Raw genomic sequence first — 20,648 nt, 5'->3', positions numbered from 1 at the left:
TCCCAGGGCATCTTGAGATGGTGGGTGTGAGACAGAGAAACTAGCATGTGAAGGGCAAGAACCAGAAGATAAACCATCTGAGGGTACAGTTATGTGGACACGGATGAGGGAAGAGGCTACAGCTGTAATTGCTGGCTACATCATGAAGAGGACTATAGGAAAAACAGGGAAATTCTCCCGTGAGCAATTTGTATATGCTGGGAAATGTTAAGAGGACCAGATCTAAATTTTATAAAAATATTTTTTTGAAATTCGTCTTGAATTCTGAAAACTGTCTAAGAATAGATTGTTGAGCTGGTCATTGGCAAGGGAGGGAAAAATACTCCAATTAATCATTTAGGTTTGGAAGATTCCGCAACTGTTGCTTCCCTGTTGACCAACTCCTCTGTATCCTTTACAACTGAAATCAAACCTCATCTCCATTACTAGAATTTTTATATCCACCTTTCCATTTCCTTTAGGGCTTTGACACCTTCTATTTGTGTTCCCAGATCACCCTATAAATGATTATTTATCCTATTATAGTGCTTTGTATATATTTGCCATTATACATATATATACACAAATATATATGTATTTGCATCTCCTGAAGAATATGGACACATATTCTTGAAATGCACAAGTGGCAGGGATGTGGGCAGGACGAATTCAGATCAGAAAAAAAGAACAGAAGATAAAGAATTGTGAAGCCCTTGCATAAAGTGAGTCACAGAGACGGATGATAGCTTCTAGGGTGAAAATGAGGTAAGATGGAAAATGAAAACTTCAGTCAGACCCTGGAGTCATTCAACAATCCAGAGGTAAGTCACAGAAGGTGGCAGGTGATAGAATAAGTCATGGAAGAAATAAAAGGAAAAAGAAACATGGGGTGAAACTGGCCTACCAGTTTGTATTGTGACATCAGATCTCCAACCTCCATCGAGTGAATCTGAAGCCCAGAAGCCCCTTGTAACTTACAAAACCCTTGGTTGTACCTCAGCAGTGCAGATTTGCATAGCCATCACTACATCAAAAACCCACCAGAGAACTGGAGAACAGGTCCACCCTTCCAACTCCTCCCATTGCAAGTGTCTGCCTTCCTCTCATTTGTGCTTCAGTTGCCAACCCTGCTTCTTCCCAGCCATTATCCTCATTATCTCAACCCATGGCTAGGTGCAGCCATCAGCTGGGGAACCAGGAGCTAGCTGACCCTGTTGTCTCCTCCTCTCAGACAAAGGAAGTGGGGAAAAGGGGAAACTTAGGATACAGTATATTCAGGAAATAGACAGTTTTGGTTTAGATATGGAAGGTAAATTATAGGAAGAGTAGACACAGGTTGAAGTGAACTTTTCTTGAAATACACTAGAGATTTCATGAAGCTCTTGATGGTGGGTAGTTGAGAAGTGGATTGATGGTTTTATAGGGCAGATCTGCATGTCAGGTCAGCTTTGGAAGTGGAGAAAAGGACTTCTTTCTGGGAGCCATGGATTGGGATAATGGCTGGGAAGAAGCAGGGTTGGCAATCGAAGCACAAATGAAAGGAAGGCAGACATGTGCAATGGTAGGAGTTGGAAGGGTGGACCTGCTCTCTGAACCCCTGGTGGGTTTTTGATGTAGTGATGCCTGTGCACATCTGCACTGGTGAGGTACAACCAAGGGCTTTGTAAGTTACAAAGGGCTTCTGGGCTTCAGACTCGCTCAGTGGAGGTTGGAGATCTGAAGTCACAATACAAGCATCCTATCAAGACATGGCTAAAGACTTTGTTGCAATGGCTGGGTATTGTGCTTGCTGCTATTACATTCATTCAGATTATTTTGTAAAAAAATTCTTCCGTCAACTACTTGGGCATATTTTATGGGTATCCAATGGACTATTTTATTTCATCTAGTTTTGTATTATGTAATTTATTTATGGTTTGGCAACATTTGTAGATACTCATTGGATGTTTTAAGCATTTGTTTGACTGTACTTTTTTGTTTTTGTTTTTTTTTTTGGAGATGCTATACTTGTAATAAATGTTTGGTCTTTCTGAAAACAATGAAATTAGCAGTTAAGTAGTATTTTGGAGTTCTTCCCCAGAAACCATTCTGAATGTAGTCTTTATAGTTCTCTACTTTCACTGATGCTAGGGATTAATGAAGATACAAATTTAAGAATCCTTCTTTAGCAGGGAAACACAGATAAGATCACATATATTCTGAATTTTCATGGATTTACACTGTTTATTAATGACATTGACCAAAAGAAAATTATTGACCATTTTTGTTTTTTTCCTATGGAATGAATGTTACTGTATAATCAGTCTTACAGTGTTATATCAAATCCAATAAATTAAGATTCATTAAAATTAGACCAAAGGTTCAGATCACCTACATTTTTCATTTTGGTGGTATTCTCACATCAAAGAATGTTTCTCACTAAGCAGAGAAAAGGAGAGGTTAAAATGTTCTCCAACTGAGCCCTCTCCCTGTGCACTGCTAGATGCAGAGTGTTCCTAGCTGAGATTAAAATGTTAATGTCATTCTGACTCCTGTAAAAGTAAACCATCTGTGAATTACAGTCATCGCTATTTTTATTAGAAAACCATTAGGTTTTTTTTTTCTTTTTAAGTGACAGATTTTAAAAGATTAAACAAAATTGTCATTGATGACTTCCAAAGCTCCAATTACTGCTACAATTTTTAGGTGTGTGTGTGTGTGTTTTTTTTTTTTTTTTTTTGAGAGGTGTAGGCTGTGGAGGTACAGACAAATGCTGGAGCGGTGCTTGTGCTAGAGTGTAGGTGGCACGGATGCTGTGTTAGTAGAGACTTCAAGGGAACCTGTAGAGCACTTTTTTTTTTTTTAAGACAATTTTTAGGAGTGCTGAGTGTTTCTGGCAGTACTTTTGGAACAGCATTTACAAAAAAAAAAATATAGCTATTATCCTTTGATATTTTTCTGCGATGCACATTTCTCTCTGTATTAATGAAATTGAGAAAAATATCTAATGTAGAACTATTCTTACATATTGATAGTTTAGAAAAATAGTGACACCTCTCATTTCATTATATCTATGAATTCTTTGGGAGTTGAAGAAGCGTATATTATTTGTATTCTATGTGTGACTTAATTTAGTTTACTCATTTACTGCTGCTAAAAAATACAATCAGTAATTGTTTCCCATGCAGGTAAAGTAAAGGAGAAAGCTCAGGTCACATGGTTCTGCTTTGACAGAAGGACATGTCAATTAAAACAACAAAAAACACTTCAGTTACTTATGGAGACATAGAAAATTGGATAACATTTATTTTGGAATAATAGTACAATTTCCTCTAAGGAAATGTGCACTTGTGATGTCTACAACAGATGATACTAGTAGGATTCATCATCTACAAAGGAGGGGCAAAGGAACAGAGTGTCCATAACCCACACTGTTCTAGTTAGATCTTAGAAATCATCTCGATCAACCTCTTCAGTTTTCAAGAGAAAAAGATATGTTTTAGAGAGGACATATGACACTCACACAGTCCATACAGAAAGTTAGTGCCGGAGGTAAGATGAATCGGAGCTCTCCAGGCTCCAGACTAAAAGAAACACATACCCTTGGACCCTATAAAGTCTCAAATTGAAAAATGTGTATTAATCACTTGGAGATCTTGTCAAAATGTAAATTCTGATCCAGTAGGCTGGGAGGGGGCCAGTGATTCATTCTGCATTTCTAACACATTCCTCAATGATGTCGGTGACGTTAGTCTGTGGACCACGTTTTCGGTGGTGAGACCCTGGGTCACTCTCTTTTCTTGAAGCTTGACTTCTCTGACAAGCTCACCTGGTCCCCTGCTCTGTGTCTGTCATCTCTGTTCGAATGTTTGTCCGAAGCTGCTATGTTGCTGCTTCCCAGTGAAAAGTTAGCTATCCTCAGAATTCTCCACTGAATTCTCCTCTTACTTTTCATCATCTTCCTGGTAAGTTCATTATTCCAAAAGCTTTCACTACAGACTGCTCATGATAGCTCATCTTATCACCGAGTCCAGACCTATGGAGTCCATCTCATTGCGCACATATTTATGTCAATGTTTCGCGGGCACCCTAGCCTCACTCATATGTTTCCCTCTTGTCCTGTATTTTCTAGCTCAGTGACCAAAAGAACCATCTACCTGGGTGTTCCCTGAGCACCTCAAGCCCTGGAGATTTCCACAGGTCATTTCTCACACACTTTCCCATCTCATCCATCCCTACCCACTCTTGCCTTTCTAGGCCAAAGGAGTCATCATCACCTCATCACCCAAGCCAGAACCCCAAGCATCACCTAAGTTTGCTTACAGCTTTTTCCCCAGGCCCCATTTAGTCATAATTTCTGTTGAGGTTTCTAGAACCCACTTCCTGATTACTTTTATGAATAATTTCAGTAGCTCCATAAATTATCATGGGTTTACAAGCATCCATTTTTTAAACTATATTCAGAGTGATCTTTCTAAACATCAATCTCATTATGTTACTTTCTTGTCTAAAATTAGTTAGTGGCCTGTAATGATTTTCAGGATGATGTTCAGATGCCTTTGAAAGGTTTATTAGAGTTTTCTATTGTATCGCACTTTTAGTCTCCTCCCTCCCTTCCTCCTCCCTCTATTCCTTCCTTCTTTCCTTCTTTCCTTCCTTCCTCCTTTCCTTCTTCCCTCTCTCATCCCTCCCTCCCTCACCTTCCCTCTAAAATTTGTGGTAAGTACACTTAGCCTGATATCCACCATCTTAACAAAATTTTAAGCATATAATGCAGTGTTGTTAAATAGCGGTGTGATGTTGTATAGTAGGCTTCTAGAACTTATTCAATACATTCAAGCTTACTTATTCTCCAGCTATATCATATTGCTTTCTGATCCAAAGTGGGAATTCATTTTTTTCCTGTTTAGTGTGTACCTTATAATAATAAATCAATTACAATAGTACATCCACGTCACTAATGTACCTTGTATACATCTCTACAGTAGTACTGGAGTCCTGGTTTTCTTCTTATTTGTGTACCGTCTGACTATTCAACTTAACTGTGAGATATTTATAAACTCAGATAATGTTGGAAAAGTATAAAGCTCATAATTCACACGTATTAAGGTGAAGGAAATGAAACTAAATGGACGTGTACAATGGAGAAGGCAGAATTTTTAAAAAATGATTTTAATAAGCACTTGCTATAACCTCAGATATTTAAAATTTCATTTGTCTACAAAAATTTTATTATTATTATTTTTTTTTTGTGGAGTTTCACCCAGGCTGGAGTGCAATGGCATGATCTCGGCTCACCGCAACCTCCACCTCCCAGGTTCAAGTGATTCTCCTGCCTCAGCCTACTGAGTAGTTGGGATTACAGGCATGCGTCACCATGCCCGGCTAGTTTTGTGATTTTAGTGGAAATGGGGTTTCTCTATGTTGGTCAGGCTGGTCTCGAACTCCTGATCCCAGGTGATCCACCCACCTCGGCCTCCCAAAGTGCTAGGATTACAGGCATGAGCCACTGCGCCCGGCCGTCAAAAATTAAATCTTAACATTTTCAACTTATTTAAACTATTTGATGTATTTTATTAAAATACATCTAATAGGATTAAAGAAACAAAGATGCTAAGTTTCATATTTCCAGTGCCATCACCTCTGACATAGGATTATTACAGACTAAAATCTAGAATTTAACTCATCATCTCTCCTTCATCTGCTTTTTAACTCATCTTGCACACTGACTTCAATTTATTAGTCTTCTAGAAACTTCAATGATTTCATGTTGCCTATAAAGCCCTCCATAATATGAGCTAACCCTTTTTTATTTCTCTAAAAGAGGTGCTATTTACTATTATTTTAGCTTCCTGTATACTCTCCTGAAGCACAAAACCAATGTGAACCTTCTTTATATATACTGTGCAGGGCCCACAGCATTCTTATGAATGGAGTTTTCACTGAATGATATCATTACTGTCTTTATACATTGTACAGGGCCCATAGCATTCTTATGAATGGAGTTTTCACTGAATGATATCATTACTGTCTTTATATATTGTACAGGGCCTGTAGCATTCTTATGAATAGAGTTTTCACTGAATGACATCATTACTGTCTTTATATATTGTACAGGGCCCATAGCATTCTCATGAATGCAGTTTTCACTGAATGATATCATTACTGTTGTCAGTGTTGGGTTAGATGCTATCCCTTTATTTCTAAGTCTAAAATCATTGGACTATTTTATTAACATATATTATATTTTAATGAGAAAGGTCTTATTGTGAATGCTAGCTTCTTTTCTGCAATTAAAACGCTTTATTTTCATACAAAATTAATCTTGAAAAATGTTAACCCCCTTGCTCTAAAAACAGCCCTAGTCTAGTAAATACTTCCAGCTTTTCCAAAGGATATATACTATCGTAGTTGCATCAAAAGTAGTCACATCTTTCACATATCAGTATTCTGGAAAAATGCCCTAGTAGTTTTTAAAGTGCCCAGCAATGTAAATCTGTTCCCAGTCTGTTAAGAATAGCTTTATTGATGGTGATACGAACAACACAATCTTTTCATGTGTTCTGATGTCTGCAGAGTTTTCCCCTCAGATTTGCTTTCCTTCCTGCTGATCTCAGAATGTCATTGTGCTCCTTCACAACCCTGTTCTATTTTTGCTATGCGATACCATTTCTGTGCCTACCAGGTCATCTCTTCCAAGGGAAACAAATCTCAAAATCCCAACATTTCTACATGTGTGCCATGAACAGGTCTTTACCTATAATTCATTCCTGGATCAATATCATTTCTCATAACACTCAGTTGCATATTTATATTTTTCCTGATTATGCTTTTCTCACATTTATTCATCCATCATCCTACCATCTGTCTGCTCTGAACATCCATTCACTCATTAGTTCATTCATTCATTCACCTTTAATCATTCATTCATGTATCCATTCATAAATCAAATGTTGCCAAGCACCTTCTTCATACCAGCAGGGTACAGATGCTGGGACCACAAGGATGAGTGGAATACTATCTACCTTTTCAACAAGCTTAAAAAGGAAAGCATTGAACTAAATGCATCCTCTCCAGGCTGAATTCACATTTCCCCCAATTCATTCATTAAATTTCTAAGAATGACCATTACTTTTTTGTGTGTGAATATTTTACTATTAATACCTCTACATTCTACATTGTGATGGTTGCTTTGAAAAGCTACTAAATAGAAAAATTCTAATGTTCAGCCTGGCTCTGAATGTCTGAATGTACTTTTAAATGTTCTCAAAGGATACATTTATATGAAAATACATGTTCTCTTTGTTATAAATAGACTATTCTAAAGTTTAACTTCAACACAGAAAAGATAATTACAGCCACACACATCTAATAGAGCACTGTATCTTCTGGTATTTGAAGAAGGTGGTTTGGCTTGAATTACATATAATTATAGTTTAAGAAAAATTAATTATTCTTACCTAGAACAGTATGACCTACACAGCAGGCAGTGATGAATAAAAGCTACTATTTTGAGCTTACTAGTGAATGACTCACTATGTAATTCTATATGTAATTTCATTATGGAAATCATATTGATATGGTCAAGAGTGCTTAAAAAAATCACTTTTCCCAAAGAGACACATTGGGAAAAAGCAAACCAAAGCCACACCCAAACAAAGGCAATTAGCTTCAAAAGTACAGAGGAAAGTGCATTTGATAAGTTAACGTATTCAGTCAGAGCACACATTTGATGTTTCTTTTCAACAAAATGGCCTGAATCATGTCAATAATGGTTTGCCCCATGGGACTGTATGTCATAAATGGCCAAACAGCAGCATAAACATGGTCATGGCCTTTGGCACTCTTTGGGGTATGGCAGCCCTTGTCCTACCGTCATCTGCCAAATTCATGACATTTATACATTTTGATGTGTGCTTTTCTTCTAAAACCATGATACCATTTTTTTTATCCTGCACATCTGATCTTATGTAGTTCATCTTTAGGAATATTGGCAGATATTCAAAAGTTCTGGCATTGCTTTCCGAATTCCCCGTATGTCTGTCCTGTGGTGTGCTCATGTTTGCTTTGAGAATCCCATTTAATTTTGTGACTGGTCTTCTGTTTTCAGCCCTAAAGGGCTGAATCTTTTCCATCATCTAGAGCTCCAAACATCTTTTATGGAGCAAGTTCATTTTTAAAAAGAACTTGAGTACATTCCCGATCTACATGAATATTTTGGTTTTAAATGAGATTCCACTCTTCAAGTCAATATAACTTAACGAGCACCTTCATTGTTGCCAGTGAGGTCCTCTCCCCTCCCATCATGTTCTCGGCTTCCTCCCTTGTCCCATCTCTTGTCTCTTGGCTGTCTCTTGCTTGAGCCACCACATTGGCTTGGGAACTTGTTTCCCAGCTCTGTCCTTGCTCTCTAATAACACTTTTTTTTTTTTTACATTTAAAGCATAAATCAGGTCATGTTCCTACCCTCTCTAAAATTTATCAGTAGCCTGCCTTGAACCTAAAATAGAATGCTGCACTTTGACACACAAGGTACCACTGGTTCTGACCCATTTAGCTCCAAGCACACCTCCTTGTGGTGATCCTGTCCAGTTGGTGCAACCGGTTCTTGAGAAGAAAAACGTGTTAGCAATTACAAGGCTTCTGGCCATATAATAGGTGCTCAGTAAATGCCTATTGAATGACTAAATAATCTTGAAGTTAGGGAAATTTATATTGACATAGAAGAGATGGAGTTGGATCTCTCAGTAGGCACCGGCACAAACGCCCTTCTTTCAGCAGTTGTTAGGGGCCTCACATTATCCAGCAGGACTGAGCTTTGAAGGTCTGAAACTGTTGTAATAGCAAAGTTATTTTTGCCTCCCCAGAACTAAATTATTTCTTAATTCTCTCAATTTTTCTCCTTCGTGGGGCAATAATGAAAACATAAAGGTTGAGAAACACGACTTCGTAGCATCCCTGTCTGCCGTTCTCAGCTGGTTCTCTCTCCAGCTCTCCTCCTCTCCTGTCGGTTCTCCCAGGAAGTCCTCACCTCAGGAGCTCAGCACACTCACCCTGGGACCCTTGGTCCTGCCTCGGCATGTCCTCAGCTCCTTCTCACCCTTCAGATCTGGGCCTACATGTGACTGTCCCAGAAATTCCCTGCATGGCAACTGCCCTGTTTAGGTCAGGAACCCTCCAGTTCACTACTGCAGTGTCCATTTTGCTCTTTTCGCACCTGGATCCTAATCTGTGATTATTTATTAGTTTAAAGCTGACTGTTTCTCCCCCAGCAGACTGTAAGCCATCGCAATTGCCTTGCCTAATTTGGGGAACTCACAAGGTGATCAATAAATGCTTGTTAAATCAATCAATAAATTTGAAGTAGAGGAAAGCAGACGGATTTCTAAGAGATCAAAGTTGGATTAGGCATAGGACAAGTCAGTTTTAATCAGCAATTAGTGCCAGATAGTACTCTAAGATATTACTCTTCATGCATAATGAAGCTGAGTGAAAAAAGGTAAACTTACTCTAAAGGCAGAAACTATCACACATGTCGCCCAAACTTACTGCAGATACCTTCATTTGCAAAGGGAAGATGTGGTCATCGGTAGGAGGTTCATTCATTCGTTTATTCATTCAACAAACACAAGTTGTATACACACTATGTGCCAGACCCTGTAAGAGATGTCATAGTGAAACACACACACACGCACGCACACACACTCGCACACACATGCACACACACGCACACACATGCACATGCACACGTGCACACACACGCGCGCAAGCAAAAATACAAAAGAACATGGCTACATGACACCTGTCCTCAGAAAATTAAGTGTGGAGAGGGAGAAAGACACATTGAGTAGGGATCAAATATATGTAATATTTTTAAAAACAAAGTGAATGATGATGCACCAAGTATTTTCAGTAGTTATCTTTAGGTAGTTCAATTCTGGTAGATTGTATTTTCTTCCTCAGTTTTTTTTTCTATTTTTCAAATTTCGTATCAAGGATACATACGACTTTTATAACAAAAATGTGCCATATATGTATATGGCGTGTGTGTATGCATGTGTTTGGCACAAAAGAAGAAAGGAAATACACACAGGCACACACACATAGAATATCTATGGTGATTGCCAATAGAATGTACATCGTTTCAAGGTGTACTCTTCGGTTCCTAATGCTTATTATTTTCAACATTTATAATTCCAGAGAAGGAGAAAGGATACAAAAGAAAGAATCATTTTATAGGCTATTTTCTAGCTTGTACTTACAGTTGATTTATGGAGTGCTCCCTGAGTAGTAAAACAAAGGTTATAAACCATTAATTTATCGTACTAATAAGAACCTAGGGCCCTAATACAATTGTCTCATCACAGAGAATGTAAAAAAAGTGGGAGGTAGTTAAAACTTTAACAGTTCCTTGCTCTTCTATTTTATTTTCTCTACTGTACTATTGCAGATTAATGAAATAATAAAACCTTCACCCAACTGATTTTATGTAATGTTATGGTAAAATGTTACTGTTGCAATTCTTAGAAATATATGAGCAAATCCTTCAAAGATCATAACTTAATTAAACTCGTTGTCAAACTATGTCTTATTTCAAACTATTTAGGTAACAAAATCTAGACTATTCCATAAACATTACATTAGAAGATGATGATAAAAAAAAGATTGTGAATTTCTTTGTTCATGAGTAAACACAAATAGGAAAAGTATATCTCATTACAATTTGGAGTATGTTTTTTGTGAGTATCCTTTGATATTTCTTTAGGAGCCTCTCTCTCTGTCTCTTTCACATCCACGCAAGCACACACACGAGAGTAAGTACCGTATCATGCCTGTACTTGGGACGAAGTTGATGTTCTAATTTCGTTTCTTTCTTCCTGTCTGTATAATTTTGAGTAAGCCACCAGAAGGATCTATGTGTCTGACTCCTCATCCTTAAAATCATAGATCATATGTCATCTCTAAGGTTAAGATCTCAATGTCTCCTTCCACGATTTCCAGTAACAGATATCACAAGTTCCTGCCTCAAAGGGGACACACAGGCCACTCTTCTTTGTCTGCTCACAAAACTTCTTTCACCCCAAAGTTCTCGACATCTGCTTGCACAGTGAAAAGTACCACCGGGAAAGACTTTCTGCACAGAGCCACATCCGTGCAGTACCCCTCTCGACTCTCCGGGTGCTGTGTGTTCCAAAGCAGCACCCCTGGTATCACATGGACCAACTCTGACAGATTTGTTTCTTCATTCGTCATCCCTCCAGATGGCTTTAAAATGAATATAGCATTCAAATAACTACACAGAAGAAATCATCCTATAACCAGTTGATGCATATAAAATGTGTGAAAATCAGATTATACCACTTATTTTTCCACTTAGAATTAGCTTCAAAGGTTTTCATTTTACATAAATGACATAACACGAAAAACAAGCATGTTCCACATGGGCCTAACTGCTGTCCAGTCACTTTTCTGTGGCTTGGAGAAATTTGGGCTAATAGCCTGATTAACTGTACACAATTCCAGAGGGATCCTTTCCAAGTTACCTTAAGATAGCACTGAATTTAAAATGCATATATGTAGATAAGTAAAATACCCGAATAATAACAATAATAAAACAAATAGCAGATGGTTAATAACTACTGGCTTAATTTAACTTGTTTTCAAACTATGAGTGAATTCAAACTATTTGGATATTTTTCCACAGTGAAGTAATCCATGAACTCTTTGTTTCATAAAGAAAACTGTATCTGCTGAGACAGAAAACAGCGCTAGAAGTTAGTCATGCAGGTCCTATTCACATCATTGCAAAACACTTCCATTCCTTTTTGCAAACAAGTTACATAAATCCCACTTTGCAAAAAAGGACGTGGCTCTGACTAGTCCACCATGTTTTTAAAATATATCATTTCACTGTAAACAGAAGAAGCCACCAACGTGAAAGATTCCCTTCTAGCCACCACTACATCTTGATTTTCCTTTCTTCAAAATCAAACCACATTATGTAAAAGTAGCAATTTTGAGTATGTTAAGGAAACAGCAACATGCATGAGTTTGCCAAAACTTGTGGTGACCAGGTCAAACTATATGAAAGAAGGCACAAGATTCCTTTGAGAAGTACGGGCTAGTGGTATAAAAGATTTAACAGAAATTATATATTGGAAAACAAAAATGCTTTGGTGCAAAATGCTGTGTGACTTACAGCTTTTTCACAAATGTTTAAAATAGTTAATTTGACCCTATACAGTATTCTATGCTGAAATTATATTTATGTAGTAGTTTCAAATTTTAAAAACTATTTGTAAGTATAGAAGTAATGCATTAATACATGTATCTTATAAACACAGATATAAAGCTAAAAATCCATTCGATTCTTACTTCATTTCAAAACAATACATTTTAAAAGGTTTTTGTTTGTTTGTTTGTTTTTGAGACAGAGTTTCACTCTTGTTGCGCAGGCTGGAGTGCAATGGCACAATCTCCGCTCACTACAACCTCCACCTCCCAGGTTCAAGCAATTCTCCTGCCTCAGCCTCCCAAGTAGCTGGAAATACAAGCATCACCATGCTTGTATTTTTTGTATTTTTAGTACAGACAGGGTTTCACCATGTTGGCCAGGCTGGTCTTGAACTCCTGACCCCAGGTGATCCACTCACCTCAGCCTCCCAAAGTGCTGGGATTACAAGCATGAGCCACTACGCCCAGCCTATAAAAGTTCTTACATGTCTTTGAATCCACGTCAAGTATACTGTATTGTTTGGGAGTTTCTTATTTACAGAAACTCACTTCTTGGCCCAGCTTCCAGGCACAGAGTGTCTGTCCTGTGTCTTTCTCTGGCTTCTATGCTGGGGATGCAGCAGTAAGCTGCAGACACAAAGCCCTTGGGATGGAGCTCCCACGCTATGGAGGGAAGGTGGTGAACAGCATGTTAAGGATTGCAATCTGAAGCGTAACAGAAGGTCCTAGGCACCATGGAGAAGAACGAAGCAAAGAAGAGGATGAGAAGATGCAGTAGGAAGGTCGAGGATAATGAGAATCTAAAATCTAGTAGCCAGGGAATGCCTCACTGAGAATTGGCATGTGAGCAAACCTCGGTATACTGGAAACGGTGCAGATCTGTGGAAATAGCCTAATAAACTGTTTTCAAACTGCCTTTGCTCTAGGTGCGAAGGTGCAGCAATGCTCCTTTGACCCGCATTTCTACCAGCACCGCCCATGAGTTGCCCCCACCCCTGTCATTTCCTCTGGATGGCCTGAGTCACGTCTAGGTCTTAACTCTCAGAATTATAATCAACATCAAATGCTTCCTGAGACTCTTCACTTGATTCCAGTTCTTCTCCTTCTCTATCTTCTTCTTTCCTTACTCCTCCTTTTCTCCTTTTCCTTCTCCTCTTGTTTCCAAGATGTAGTTGGGAATGAGGGTGCAAATGCATTGTGCTATTTCAGGGTCAGTTTGGCTGACAGTTTGGGTAGAAAAGGATTCTGATCAGAGTCACCCTGTAATGGGAAGTAGTCTGCTTGTTTTTCCTTCATTTGCTGGGCGAATTTTAAACATAAAAAAGGCACTATGTACAAGGGGAAGGCTGCTCAGACGGATAAAGGGTATGAGTGTCTTTGATCAGAGCTCGCACTGTGACGCATAACCTGTCCCTTTCAAGTCCTGTAATATGAGCAAAATGACTTCAGATAGTTATATTAAAAGATATAGATCGAGTTAAACGCAGTGGAAAGAACATGACATAGTAAAAGCTAGACGTTGGTCTCAGCAAAGTGGTGCTCCCACTGAAACTGAATATTAACTGCACCTAATATTTTGATCAGTACACTGATCTCTAACTAAGACAAGGGCTCTCTGTGAGGTTCAATTTCCTCAAATCTAAAATAAGGTCACTCCTATACACACTGTCTACTTTCCTCTTCTGCACAGATTTTTTTATCAGGCTCTAATAAAATAAAATAAAAACTATGAATAGTTGTAATATACTCTGCAGATGACAGGAATTATTACCTATTAAATATTAAAAATTCCAGAACCTCATGTGCAGTCTACAAACCTGTGACTACTTAAAGCATGAAAAGCAGACACAGGTGTCTAGATCGGCATACAAAATAGTACTGAAGATATGACATCTCTATCCTCGTCTGAAACAGAAGGAAATCAAATGTGCACCAAAGCTTACTGAATTGCTACAATGTTGGAGAGTATAAGAATTCCAGAGTTACAATCTCATATTGATGATTCAAGGCTTTCCTTCTGCAGGGTCTGATTAAAGTTAAGGAGAGAAGACAAAACCTGCCAGATCTCCAAGACTCATTAGAATGACAATGAAATTACTATTTTCAGTTAAAAGAAATGAATTTCTAGCTAACACTGTATACAAGTTAACGCAGCAAAATGTAATTCTAATCTCTTCGGTCCTCCAGCACTGCTTTTAAAAATATGGAAAAGAATAACCATTCATTTCATGCTAACCACTCAGGACTAAAGGATGAACTGACTGGTTAATGAAAACACACATTGTAACTCTCAGCAATTTGGAAACAATGCTACAGATACACTAACCATCAGATGCAACCTTGTTGTCCCTGCAGCCTAACAGCTTCTGATTTAATTGCTGTATCAATTAAAAACAGAATAGACAAGGAGGAATTCTTCCTGTAACTAGCAATGCATTTCAAACAAATGCTTTGCTTTTGCAACCGAGGAGTCTAACTTTCCAGGTTAGGAATGAGTGTTTTTTGTTTTGTTTTATTTACCTTTTTTTTTTTTTTTTAAACAAAAGCTTTTTTTCCTTTGTCAGACCAATATAAAAGTGAAGTATGAATAAGCTTCATTTCTGTGAAGTTGATTATTTGTCTGGTAGTATAAAGTATATCACAGGTTACACCTTGAAGAAGCTGAAGAAACACTGTTTTCTTCTGACTAGACAACAGGGAACTCATAAGTAAATATGCTCAGTGAATAAGCACATTGATTTCTCTTTCCTTTTAATTTTTTTTGTCTTGTATTTTCAGCTTCTTTTCATGCAGGTGAAAAGTGTGTAGAAAATAGTGCCATGAAACGGGATCCCTTTCCCATTTAAAAAAATGTTAATGCTCTCATTGAAAGTCCTGATGCATGTTTCAATCTAATGCTATCCTCAGCTGCAATTTCAATATCCCAGCAAAAGCAGCGATACAGAAGAAATGATGGCTGGCAGGGTGTACCGATTTGTCTTCCGGTCTCCTCTCATATTTGACCTGTACTTTACAGTGGTCTATCAGAGGGATCACTGCCCAGCTATTGTGTTTACTTCCAATCACTCTCTTAGTGAAAGAATTATTCCAGATTCCCTTGCTTCCTTCTACAAATAAAAATTCTCCCTCTCTCTTTCCCTCACACACACACATCTATCTCACAAATATATATATACACACACACATACATATATATACATATATGTTATATCATAATCTGTAAGTATTCTTTAAAAGCAAAAGAATACAATAAGAATATCTTAGTGGTACATCATCGGTGGACTACTACTATATAATTACTTATTCAAAATCCCAGCAATGATTCTGTTGAACTGACTTCAGTTACCTATAGACCGAACAAACGCTGATATATGTGAATCCCACCCCTATGTCACTGACTCTGGAGGGGTTGGCGGATATCACTTCTGGTTAGTAATTCCTCCTTCTTCCTCCTTCCCTTTTTACCCAATCTTTTGGCACTGATGTGCATCACTGACAACTTCAGACTGAGTAAGCTTCCTCCTTCAGATTGTTATTTAAAGTTCAAATTTCATTATTAGTTTAAAAAAAAAAGAAAAAGAAAAGGAAAAAAGGTAACAAAGAAAAAGATTGGGTGGCACAGACAATTAAATCATTACTCATCAATGCCAAAATTCTAGGTTCTTTGTTCTTTGTCATAGACAGATGAGTGTGCGAGTGTCAATCCAGTCTTCCCTCCCTATTTTACTTAGACTGGGCCACTTTTGGACCTATTCAGCAATTCTGAATCATGAGCTCATGTCATTTCTAAAGCCAAGTCCTCATCCTTTGACTCATCAATTATCATGTATTTTTACTCATATTCTCCCTATCACTTTTTAAAGATGCAAAATTATGTCTACTTTCCAGTCATCGTCATGTTTTTACCAAAGTTTTAGCTACCGTTGTTTCTGCCACCTACGCACTTTTCGTGGTTTCACAGCAAGAAACTTCCAAATACTTCCTGGTGTCATGGACTGCGTGGTTTCCCATTGTTGCCCTAATCTGCTCTTCTCACTTCAAATCTCGTCTTCCTAAAATGAGTCAAGGATGGACTCTGATGTTGTTGAACGCATTTAACAAAATCTGGAACCATCTTCTCCTGTTTCTGGTGAACATTTGCCTGTAATTTTGTCTCAGGTTATTTTCTTTTTCTGCAAGTCTAGCTATAGCTTTCACTGGCCCCTAGGTTCTGCCATTCAAATCGATCACAGACTATAATAAAGTGTTTCCAATTATGAGGCTTTTGCCAACAAATGAGGTTCAAAGGATAGTGACATTTTCACTGTAAGGCAAGTGAGAAGCAAGGCAACGAGAAACAGAAAAAAGGGGAGCTGAGTGAGACTTGAACGAGCGAGGGAAGTCCAGGTCAAACATGCACTTGTGAGAGACCAACTCTGCACACAGAACAACCTTAGTTCTTCAATTTTGGCTCCTCTGACTCCTGCTACCGGTAAATACGACAAAATGCTTTAGTGACAAGGTATGAATCTGACACATGGGCGAACAGAATGGGGCTCATGAGCTTCTGTCATGGTTGTAAAGGGAGCCTCTTAGATTTCTTCATGTTGGCTGCAAGATGTTAAAATCAGCAAGTCATAAAGAATGACAAATTTCCAGGGAATACACTGAATGTCACGCCTTGCCAAACACATCAAAGGAATTTGTTTTTGCCGGAAAGACTCTGGTGGCTCCCTGCAATGACTCAGCTCATTTATTTAAAATCCTAAAGTGGTATTTTCATAGCTTGTAGGTCACCGACCTGCCAGCCTTGTAATTTACACTGCTGGAGAACAAGCCGACATCGCTCTGCAGCCGAATGTTCCTTCTTCTCACGCAGGAACGTATCAGCCAGCGGCTTATACCTGTGAAAAGCAGCAGAGACAGAAAGCAATGACTGCATTTGCCAAGCACATAATCACATTCAACAGGGCTGTCTTTGTTACATCGTTTCCCAAGTTTCCCTGTCTTTCTTTATCCCAGGAATACCCACATACCTGTTCACTGTGCATTTACTAGGGAACTGGAAATTATCCTTATCTTTTACAAGGGAAATCGTTTTTACAATGCATCAAATATATTTTTCAGTCCTCTAATATATGTTTAGCACTGTCATGGAGCAATTCAAACCATTTAACCAAAGGAAATTTGAAGGGAATGAAAATATGAAAATTAATCCATTAGCCATTTTTAAACATTTGGCATGCTCCTTAAAAACATACCCTTTAAGAAATTTGAGCATTCTTTATGGCCACTTAAGAGTGAATTCAGATGTAACTAGAGTCTATAATAATGGAATACCAAAATGTTCATTCAGAATACTTATTTGAGAGGTAGAATCGCTTCTTCCCCATATATTAGCTATTGAATATTTAAAATATTCTGGGACATTTTTATTTTATAAAGTATCAGTGGCCAATTGACTTCCATTCCTTAGCTGAAATTCATGGCAATATAATAGTTTCCTATAGGTTTTTCAAAAATGACTTTTAAAATTATATCACTCACTTAAAAAAATCCATGTAAAATTCCCTTTGCACTTACAGTGGTTAACCTGAGATATAGGCAAGGCTACAATGGAGGAGGAGGAAGAGGAGAAAACCACAAAGGAAATGAGCAAAGATACACGCACTTGCATCCTGTTGCCTTCTGTGTTTACGATTCTCATGTTGGGCTGTTCTGCAAGCTGAAGGAAACGCAATGCCAAAGCTGAAGTCATCAGTTTTCTGTTATTTTCTGTGTAATACCTTAGTGCTTCATCTAAAGTTCACTGAGTAAATTTGGGACCTGCTAAAATGAGTTTATTCCATTTCCTTAGTGCAATTAAGGGAGGGAGTGTTTTGCCTACACATCTTTATTTACTTGCTTTCCTTGGAGAAAGCAGTGGGAGTATGGGACATATCCCATGGACAGCCACACAGGAATCACATGTGTGTCTTATTTCGGCAGGTAGTGTGGGTAAACGAGGGCTCACATGTGCGGCAGTACAGTCTGGTGTGTAACACAGGCTGGGAAACACACCTGCCATGGACAGAACGTATATCAAAATCCCTGCGTTCAAATCCTAACCCCCAATATGATGGTACTAAGAGGTGGGGCCTTTGATAGGTGATTGAGTCATGAGGGTGGAGCTTTCACGAATGGGATTAGTGCACTTAGAGGAGGCTGAAGAGAACAGGCTTGGTCCTTTATATTAGGTCAGTGTAAATGCAAATGTGGTTTTCACATTGTTGAAATTTGCCATTTGATATTGGAATACATTCTTAAATAAATGTGGTTATGTTATACATCATGTTAGTGTGCATTTCTTGCTTTACGTTTTTTTGCTAATGACTTATTACTTGCTGTTTATATTTATTTTAGACTATGAGAATAATGTTAGATAAAAAGCAAATTTCCGGGCGTGGTGGCGGGCGCCTGTAGTCCCAGCTACTCGGGAGGCAGAGGCAGGAGAATGGCGTGAACCCGGGAGGCAGAGCTTGCAGTGAGCCGAGATGGCACCACTGCACTCCAGCGTGGGCAACAGAGCAGACTCTGTCTCAAAAACAAAAAGCAAATTCGAGCAATTTTCTTATTTAGGTTCAAAATGGGTCGTAAAAGAGCGGAGACAACTCACAACATCAACAATGCATTTGGCCCAGGAGCTGCTAACGAACATACAGTGCAGTGTGGTTCAAGAAGTTTTGCTAAAGAGACGAGAGCCTTGAAGATGAGGAGTGTAGTGGCTGACCATTGGAAGCTGACAATGACCAACTGAGAGCAATCCTCGAAGCTGATCGTCTTACAACTACATGAGAAGTTGCCAAAGAACTCAAGGTCGAACATTCTAAAGTTGTTTGGCATTTGAAGCAAATTGGAAAGGTGAAAAAGCTCGATAAGTGAGTGACTCATGAGCTAACTGAGAATCAAAAACAATGTTGTTTCAAAGTACTCTTATTCTATGCACAACCATGAACCGTTTCTTGATCAGATTATGATGCATGACGAAAGTGGATTTTATATGACAACCAGTGATGACCAGCTCAGTGGCTGGACCAAGAAGAAGCTCCAAAGCACTTCCCAAAGCCAAACTTGCACCGAAAAAGAGGTCACGTCACTGTCTGGTCGTCTGCTGCTGGTCTGATCCACTACAGCTTTCTGAATCCCAGTGAAACCATGACATCTGAGAAGTATGCTCAGCAAGTAGATGAGATGCGATGAGATGCACCGAAAACTGCAACACCTGCAGCTGGCATTGGTCAACAGGAAGGGCCCTATTCTTCTCCACCACAGCGCCTGGCTGCATGTCACACAACCAAAAGTGGAAAGACGGGTTACGAAGTTTTGCCTCATCCACCATATTCACCTGACCTCTCGCCAACCACCTACCACTTCTTCAAGCATCTCAACAACTTTTTGCAGGGAAAATGCTCCCGCAAGTGGTGGGATGCAGAAAATGCTATCCAAGAGTTTGTCGATTCTTAAAGCACAGAATTTTACACTACAGGGATAAACAAAACTTACTTCGCAATGGCAAAAATGTGTTGATTGTAATGGTTCCTATTTTGATTAATAAAGATGTGTTTGAGTCTAGTTATAATGACTTAATGTTCACGGCCCGAAACTGCAATTACTTTTGCACTAACCTAACACCATGTGAGAACACCGTTCATAGAGAGAACAAGAAGGCTCTCTCCAAACCAGGAAGCGAGCTTCCACTGAATACTGAATTTGCTGACAACTTTATCTTGGACTTCCCACCCTCCCAGACTATGAGAACTTTCTGTTGCTCATCCAGGACTATGAGCACTTTCTGTGTTGCTCAAGAGCCACCCAGTCTATGATAATTTGGGACAGCAGCTTAAACTGACCAAGACAGTACCCAGTTACCTTCTCAGCTGAAGACATTTCTTATTTCCTTTCTTAAATCTTCAGCATTCTCACTGAAAAGTCAGTGTATGACTTTTCCTGGATTGAGAATCCTCATAATCTTGCTAGCCATAAACCAGAATGAATTTATCAGTATCAGCAACCACCCTTCCTTCTCACAGATGGATTTTTGCTCGTGTATCAAACTTAGTGCATAGGAAAGCATAAAAATACAAAAAATGGTAAGTAGCAGAGACTGAGACTGAAGTAACTGAGACTGAAATTGCAGTGCCAGAGGCAAGGATATGAAAAAGGTGGCTCATTATTTTGCTCACACTAAATGGACTACAGTGATTTGTTGATGGGTGAAGTACTCAGGAATTGTTTTGCTTTTGATAGGTGACAAGAATGTGATTTCTTACATGCCATGTACTAAAGTTGGTAGCTGTGTGTTTTATTTTACTTTATTAATTTTTATTGGGGTTTCTGCAGAAGAAGAAAGGGAATTTCCCCTGTATAACAGGGCAGGGCAAATGGGTATGACGTGGGATATGTAGAGGGTTGGGAAACAGGAGTAAGCTGTGCAAAGG

General features: G+C 38.7%; 1 protein-coding gene across 2 annotated transcripts in view; it reads right to left on the bottom strand.

The window, feature by feature from the left end:
• Positions 1-20,648, bottom strand: part of MYO16 (myosin XVI) — a 609,548-nt gene that overhangs the window by 93,023 nt on the left and 495,877 nt on the right. For both annotated transcript variants that reach the window (XM_010384748.2, XM_010384747.2), the window contains exon 28: positions 16,973-17,075. In XM_010384748.2, the coding sequence (XP_010383050.1) occupies positions 16,973-17,075 (103 nt within the window). The remainder of the gene's footprint in view (positions 1-16,972; positions 17,076-20,648) is intronic.

Source organism: Rhinopithecus roxellana, chromosome 18, assembly GCF_007565055.1.
Source record: "Rhinopithecus roxellana isolate Shanxi Qingling chromosome 18, ASM756505v1, whole genome shotgun sequence".
Classification (NCBI taxonomy): domain Eukaryota; kingdom Metazoa; phylum Chordata; class Mammalia; order Primates; family Cercopithecidae; genus Rhinopithecus; species Rhinopithecus roxellana.
This window is presented reverse-complemented; position numbering and strand designations above follow the sequence as displayed.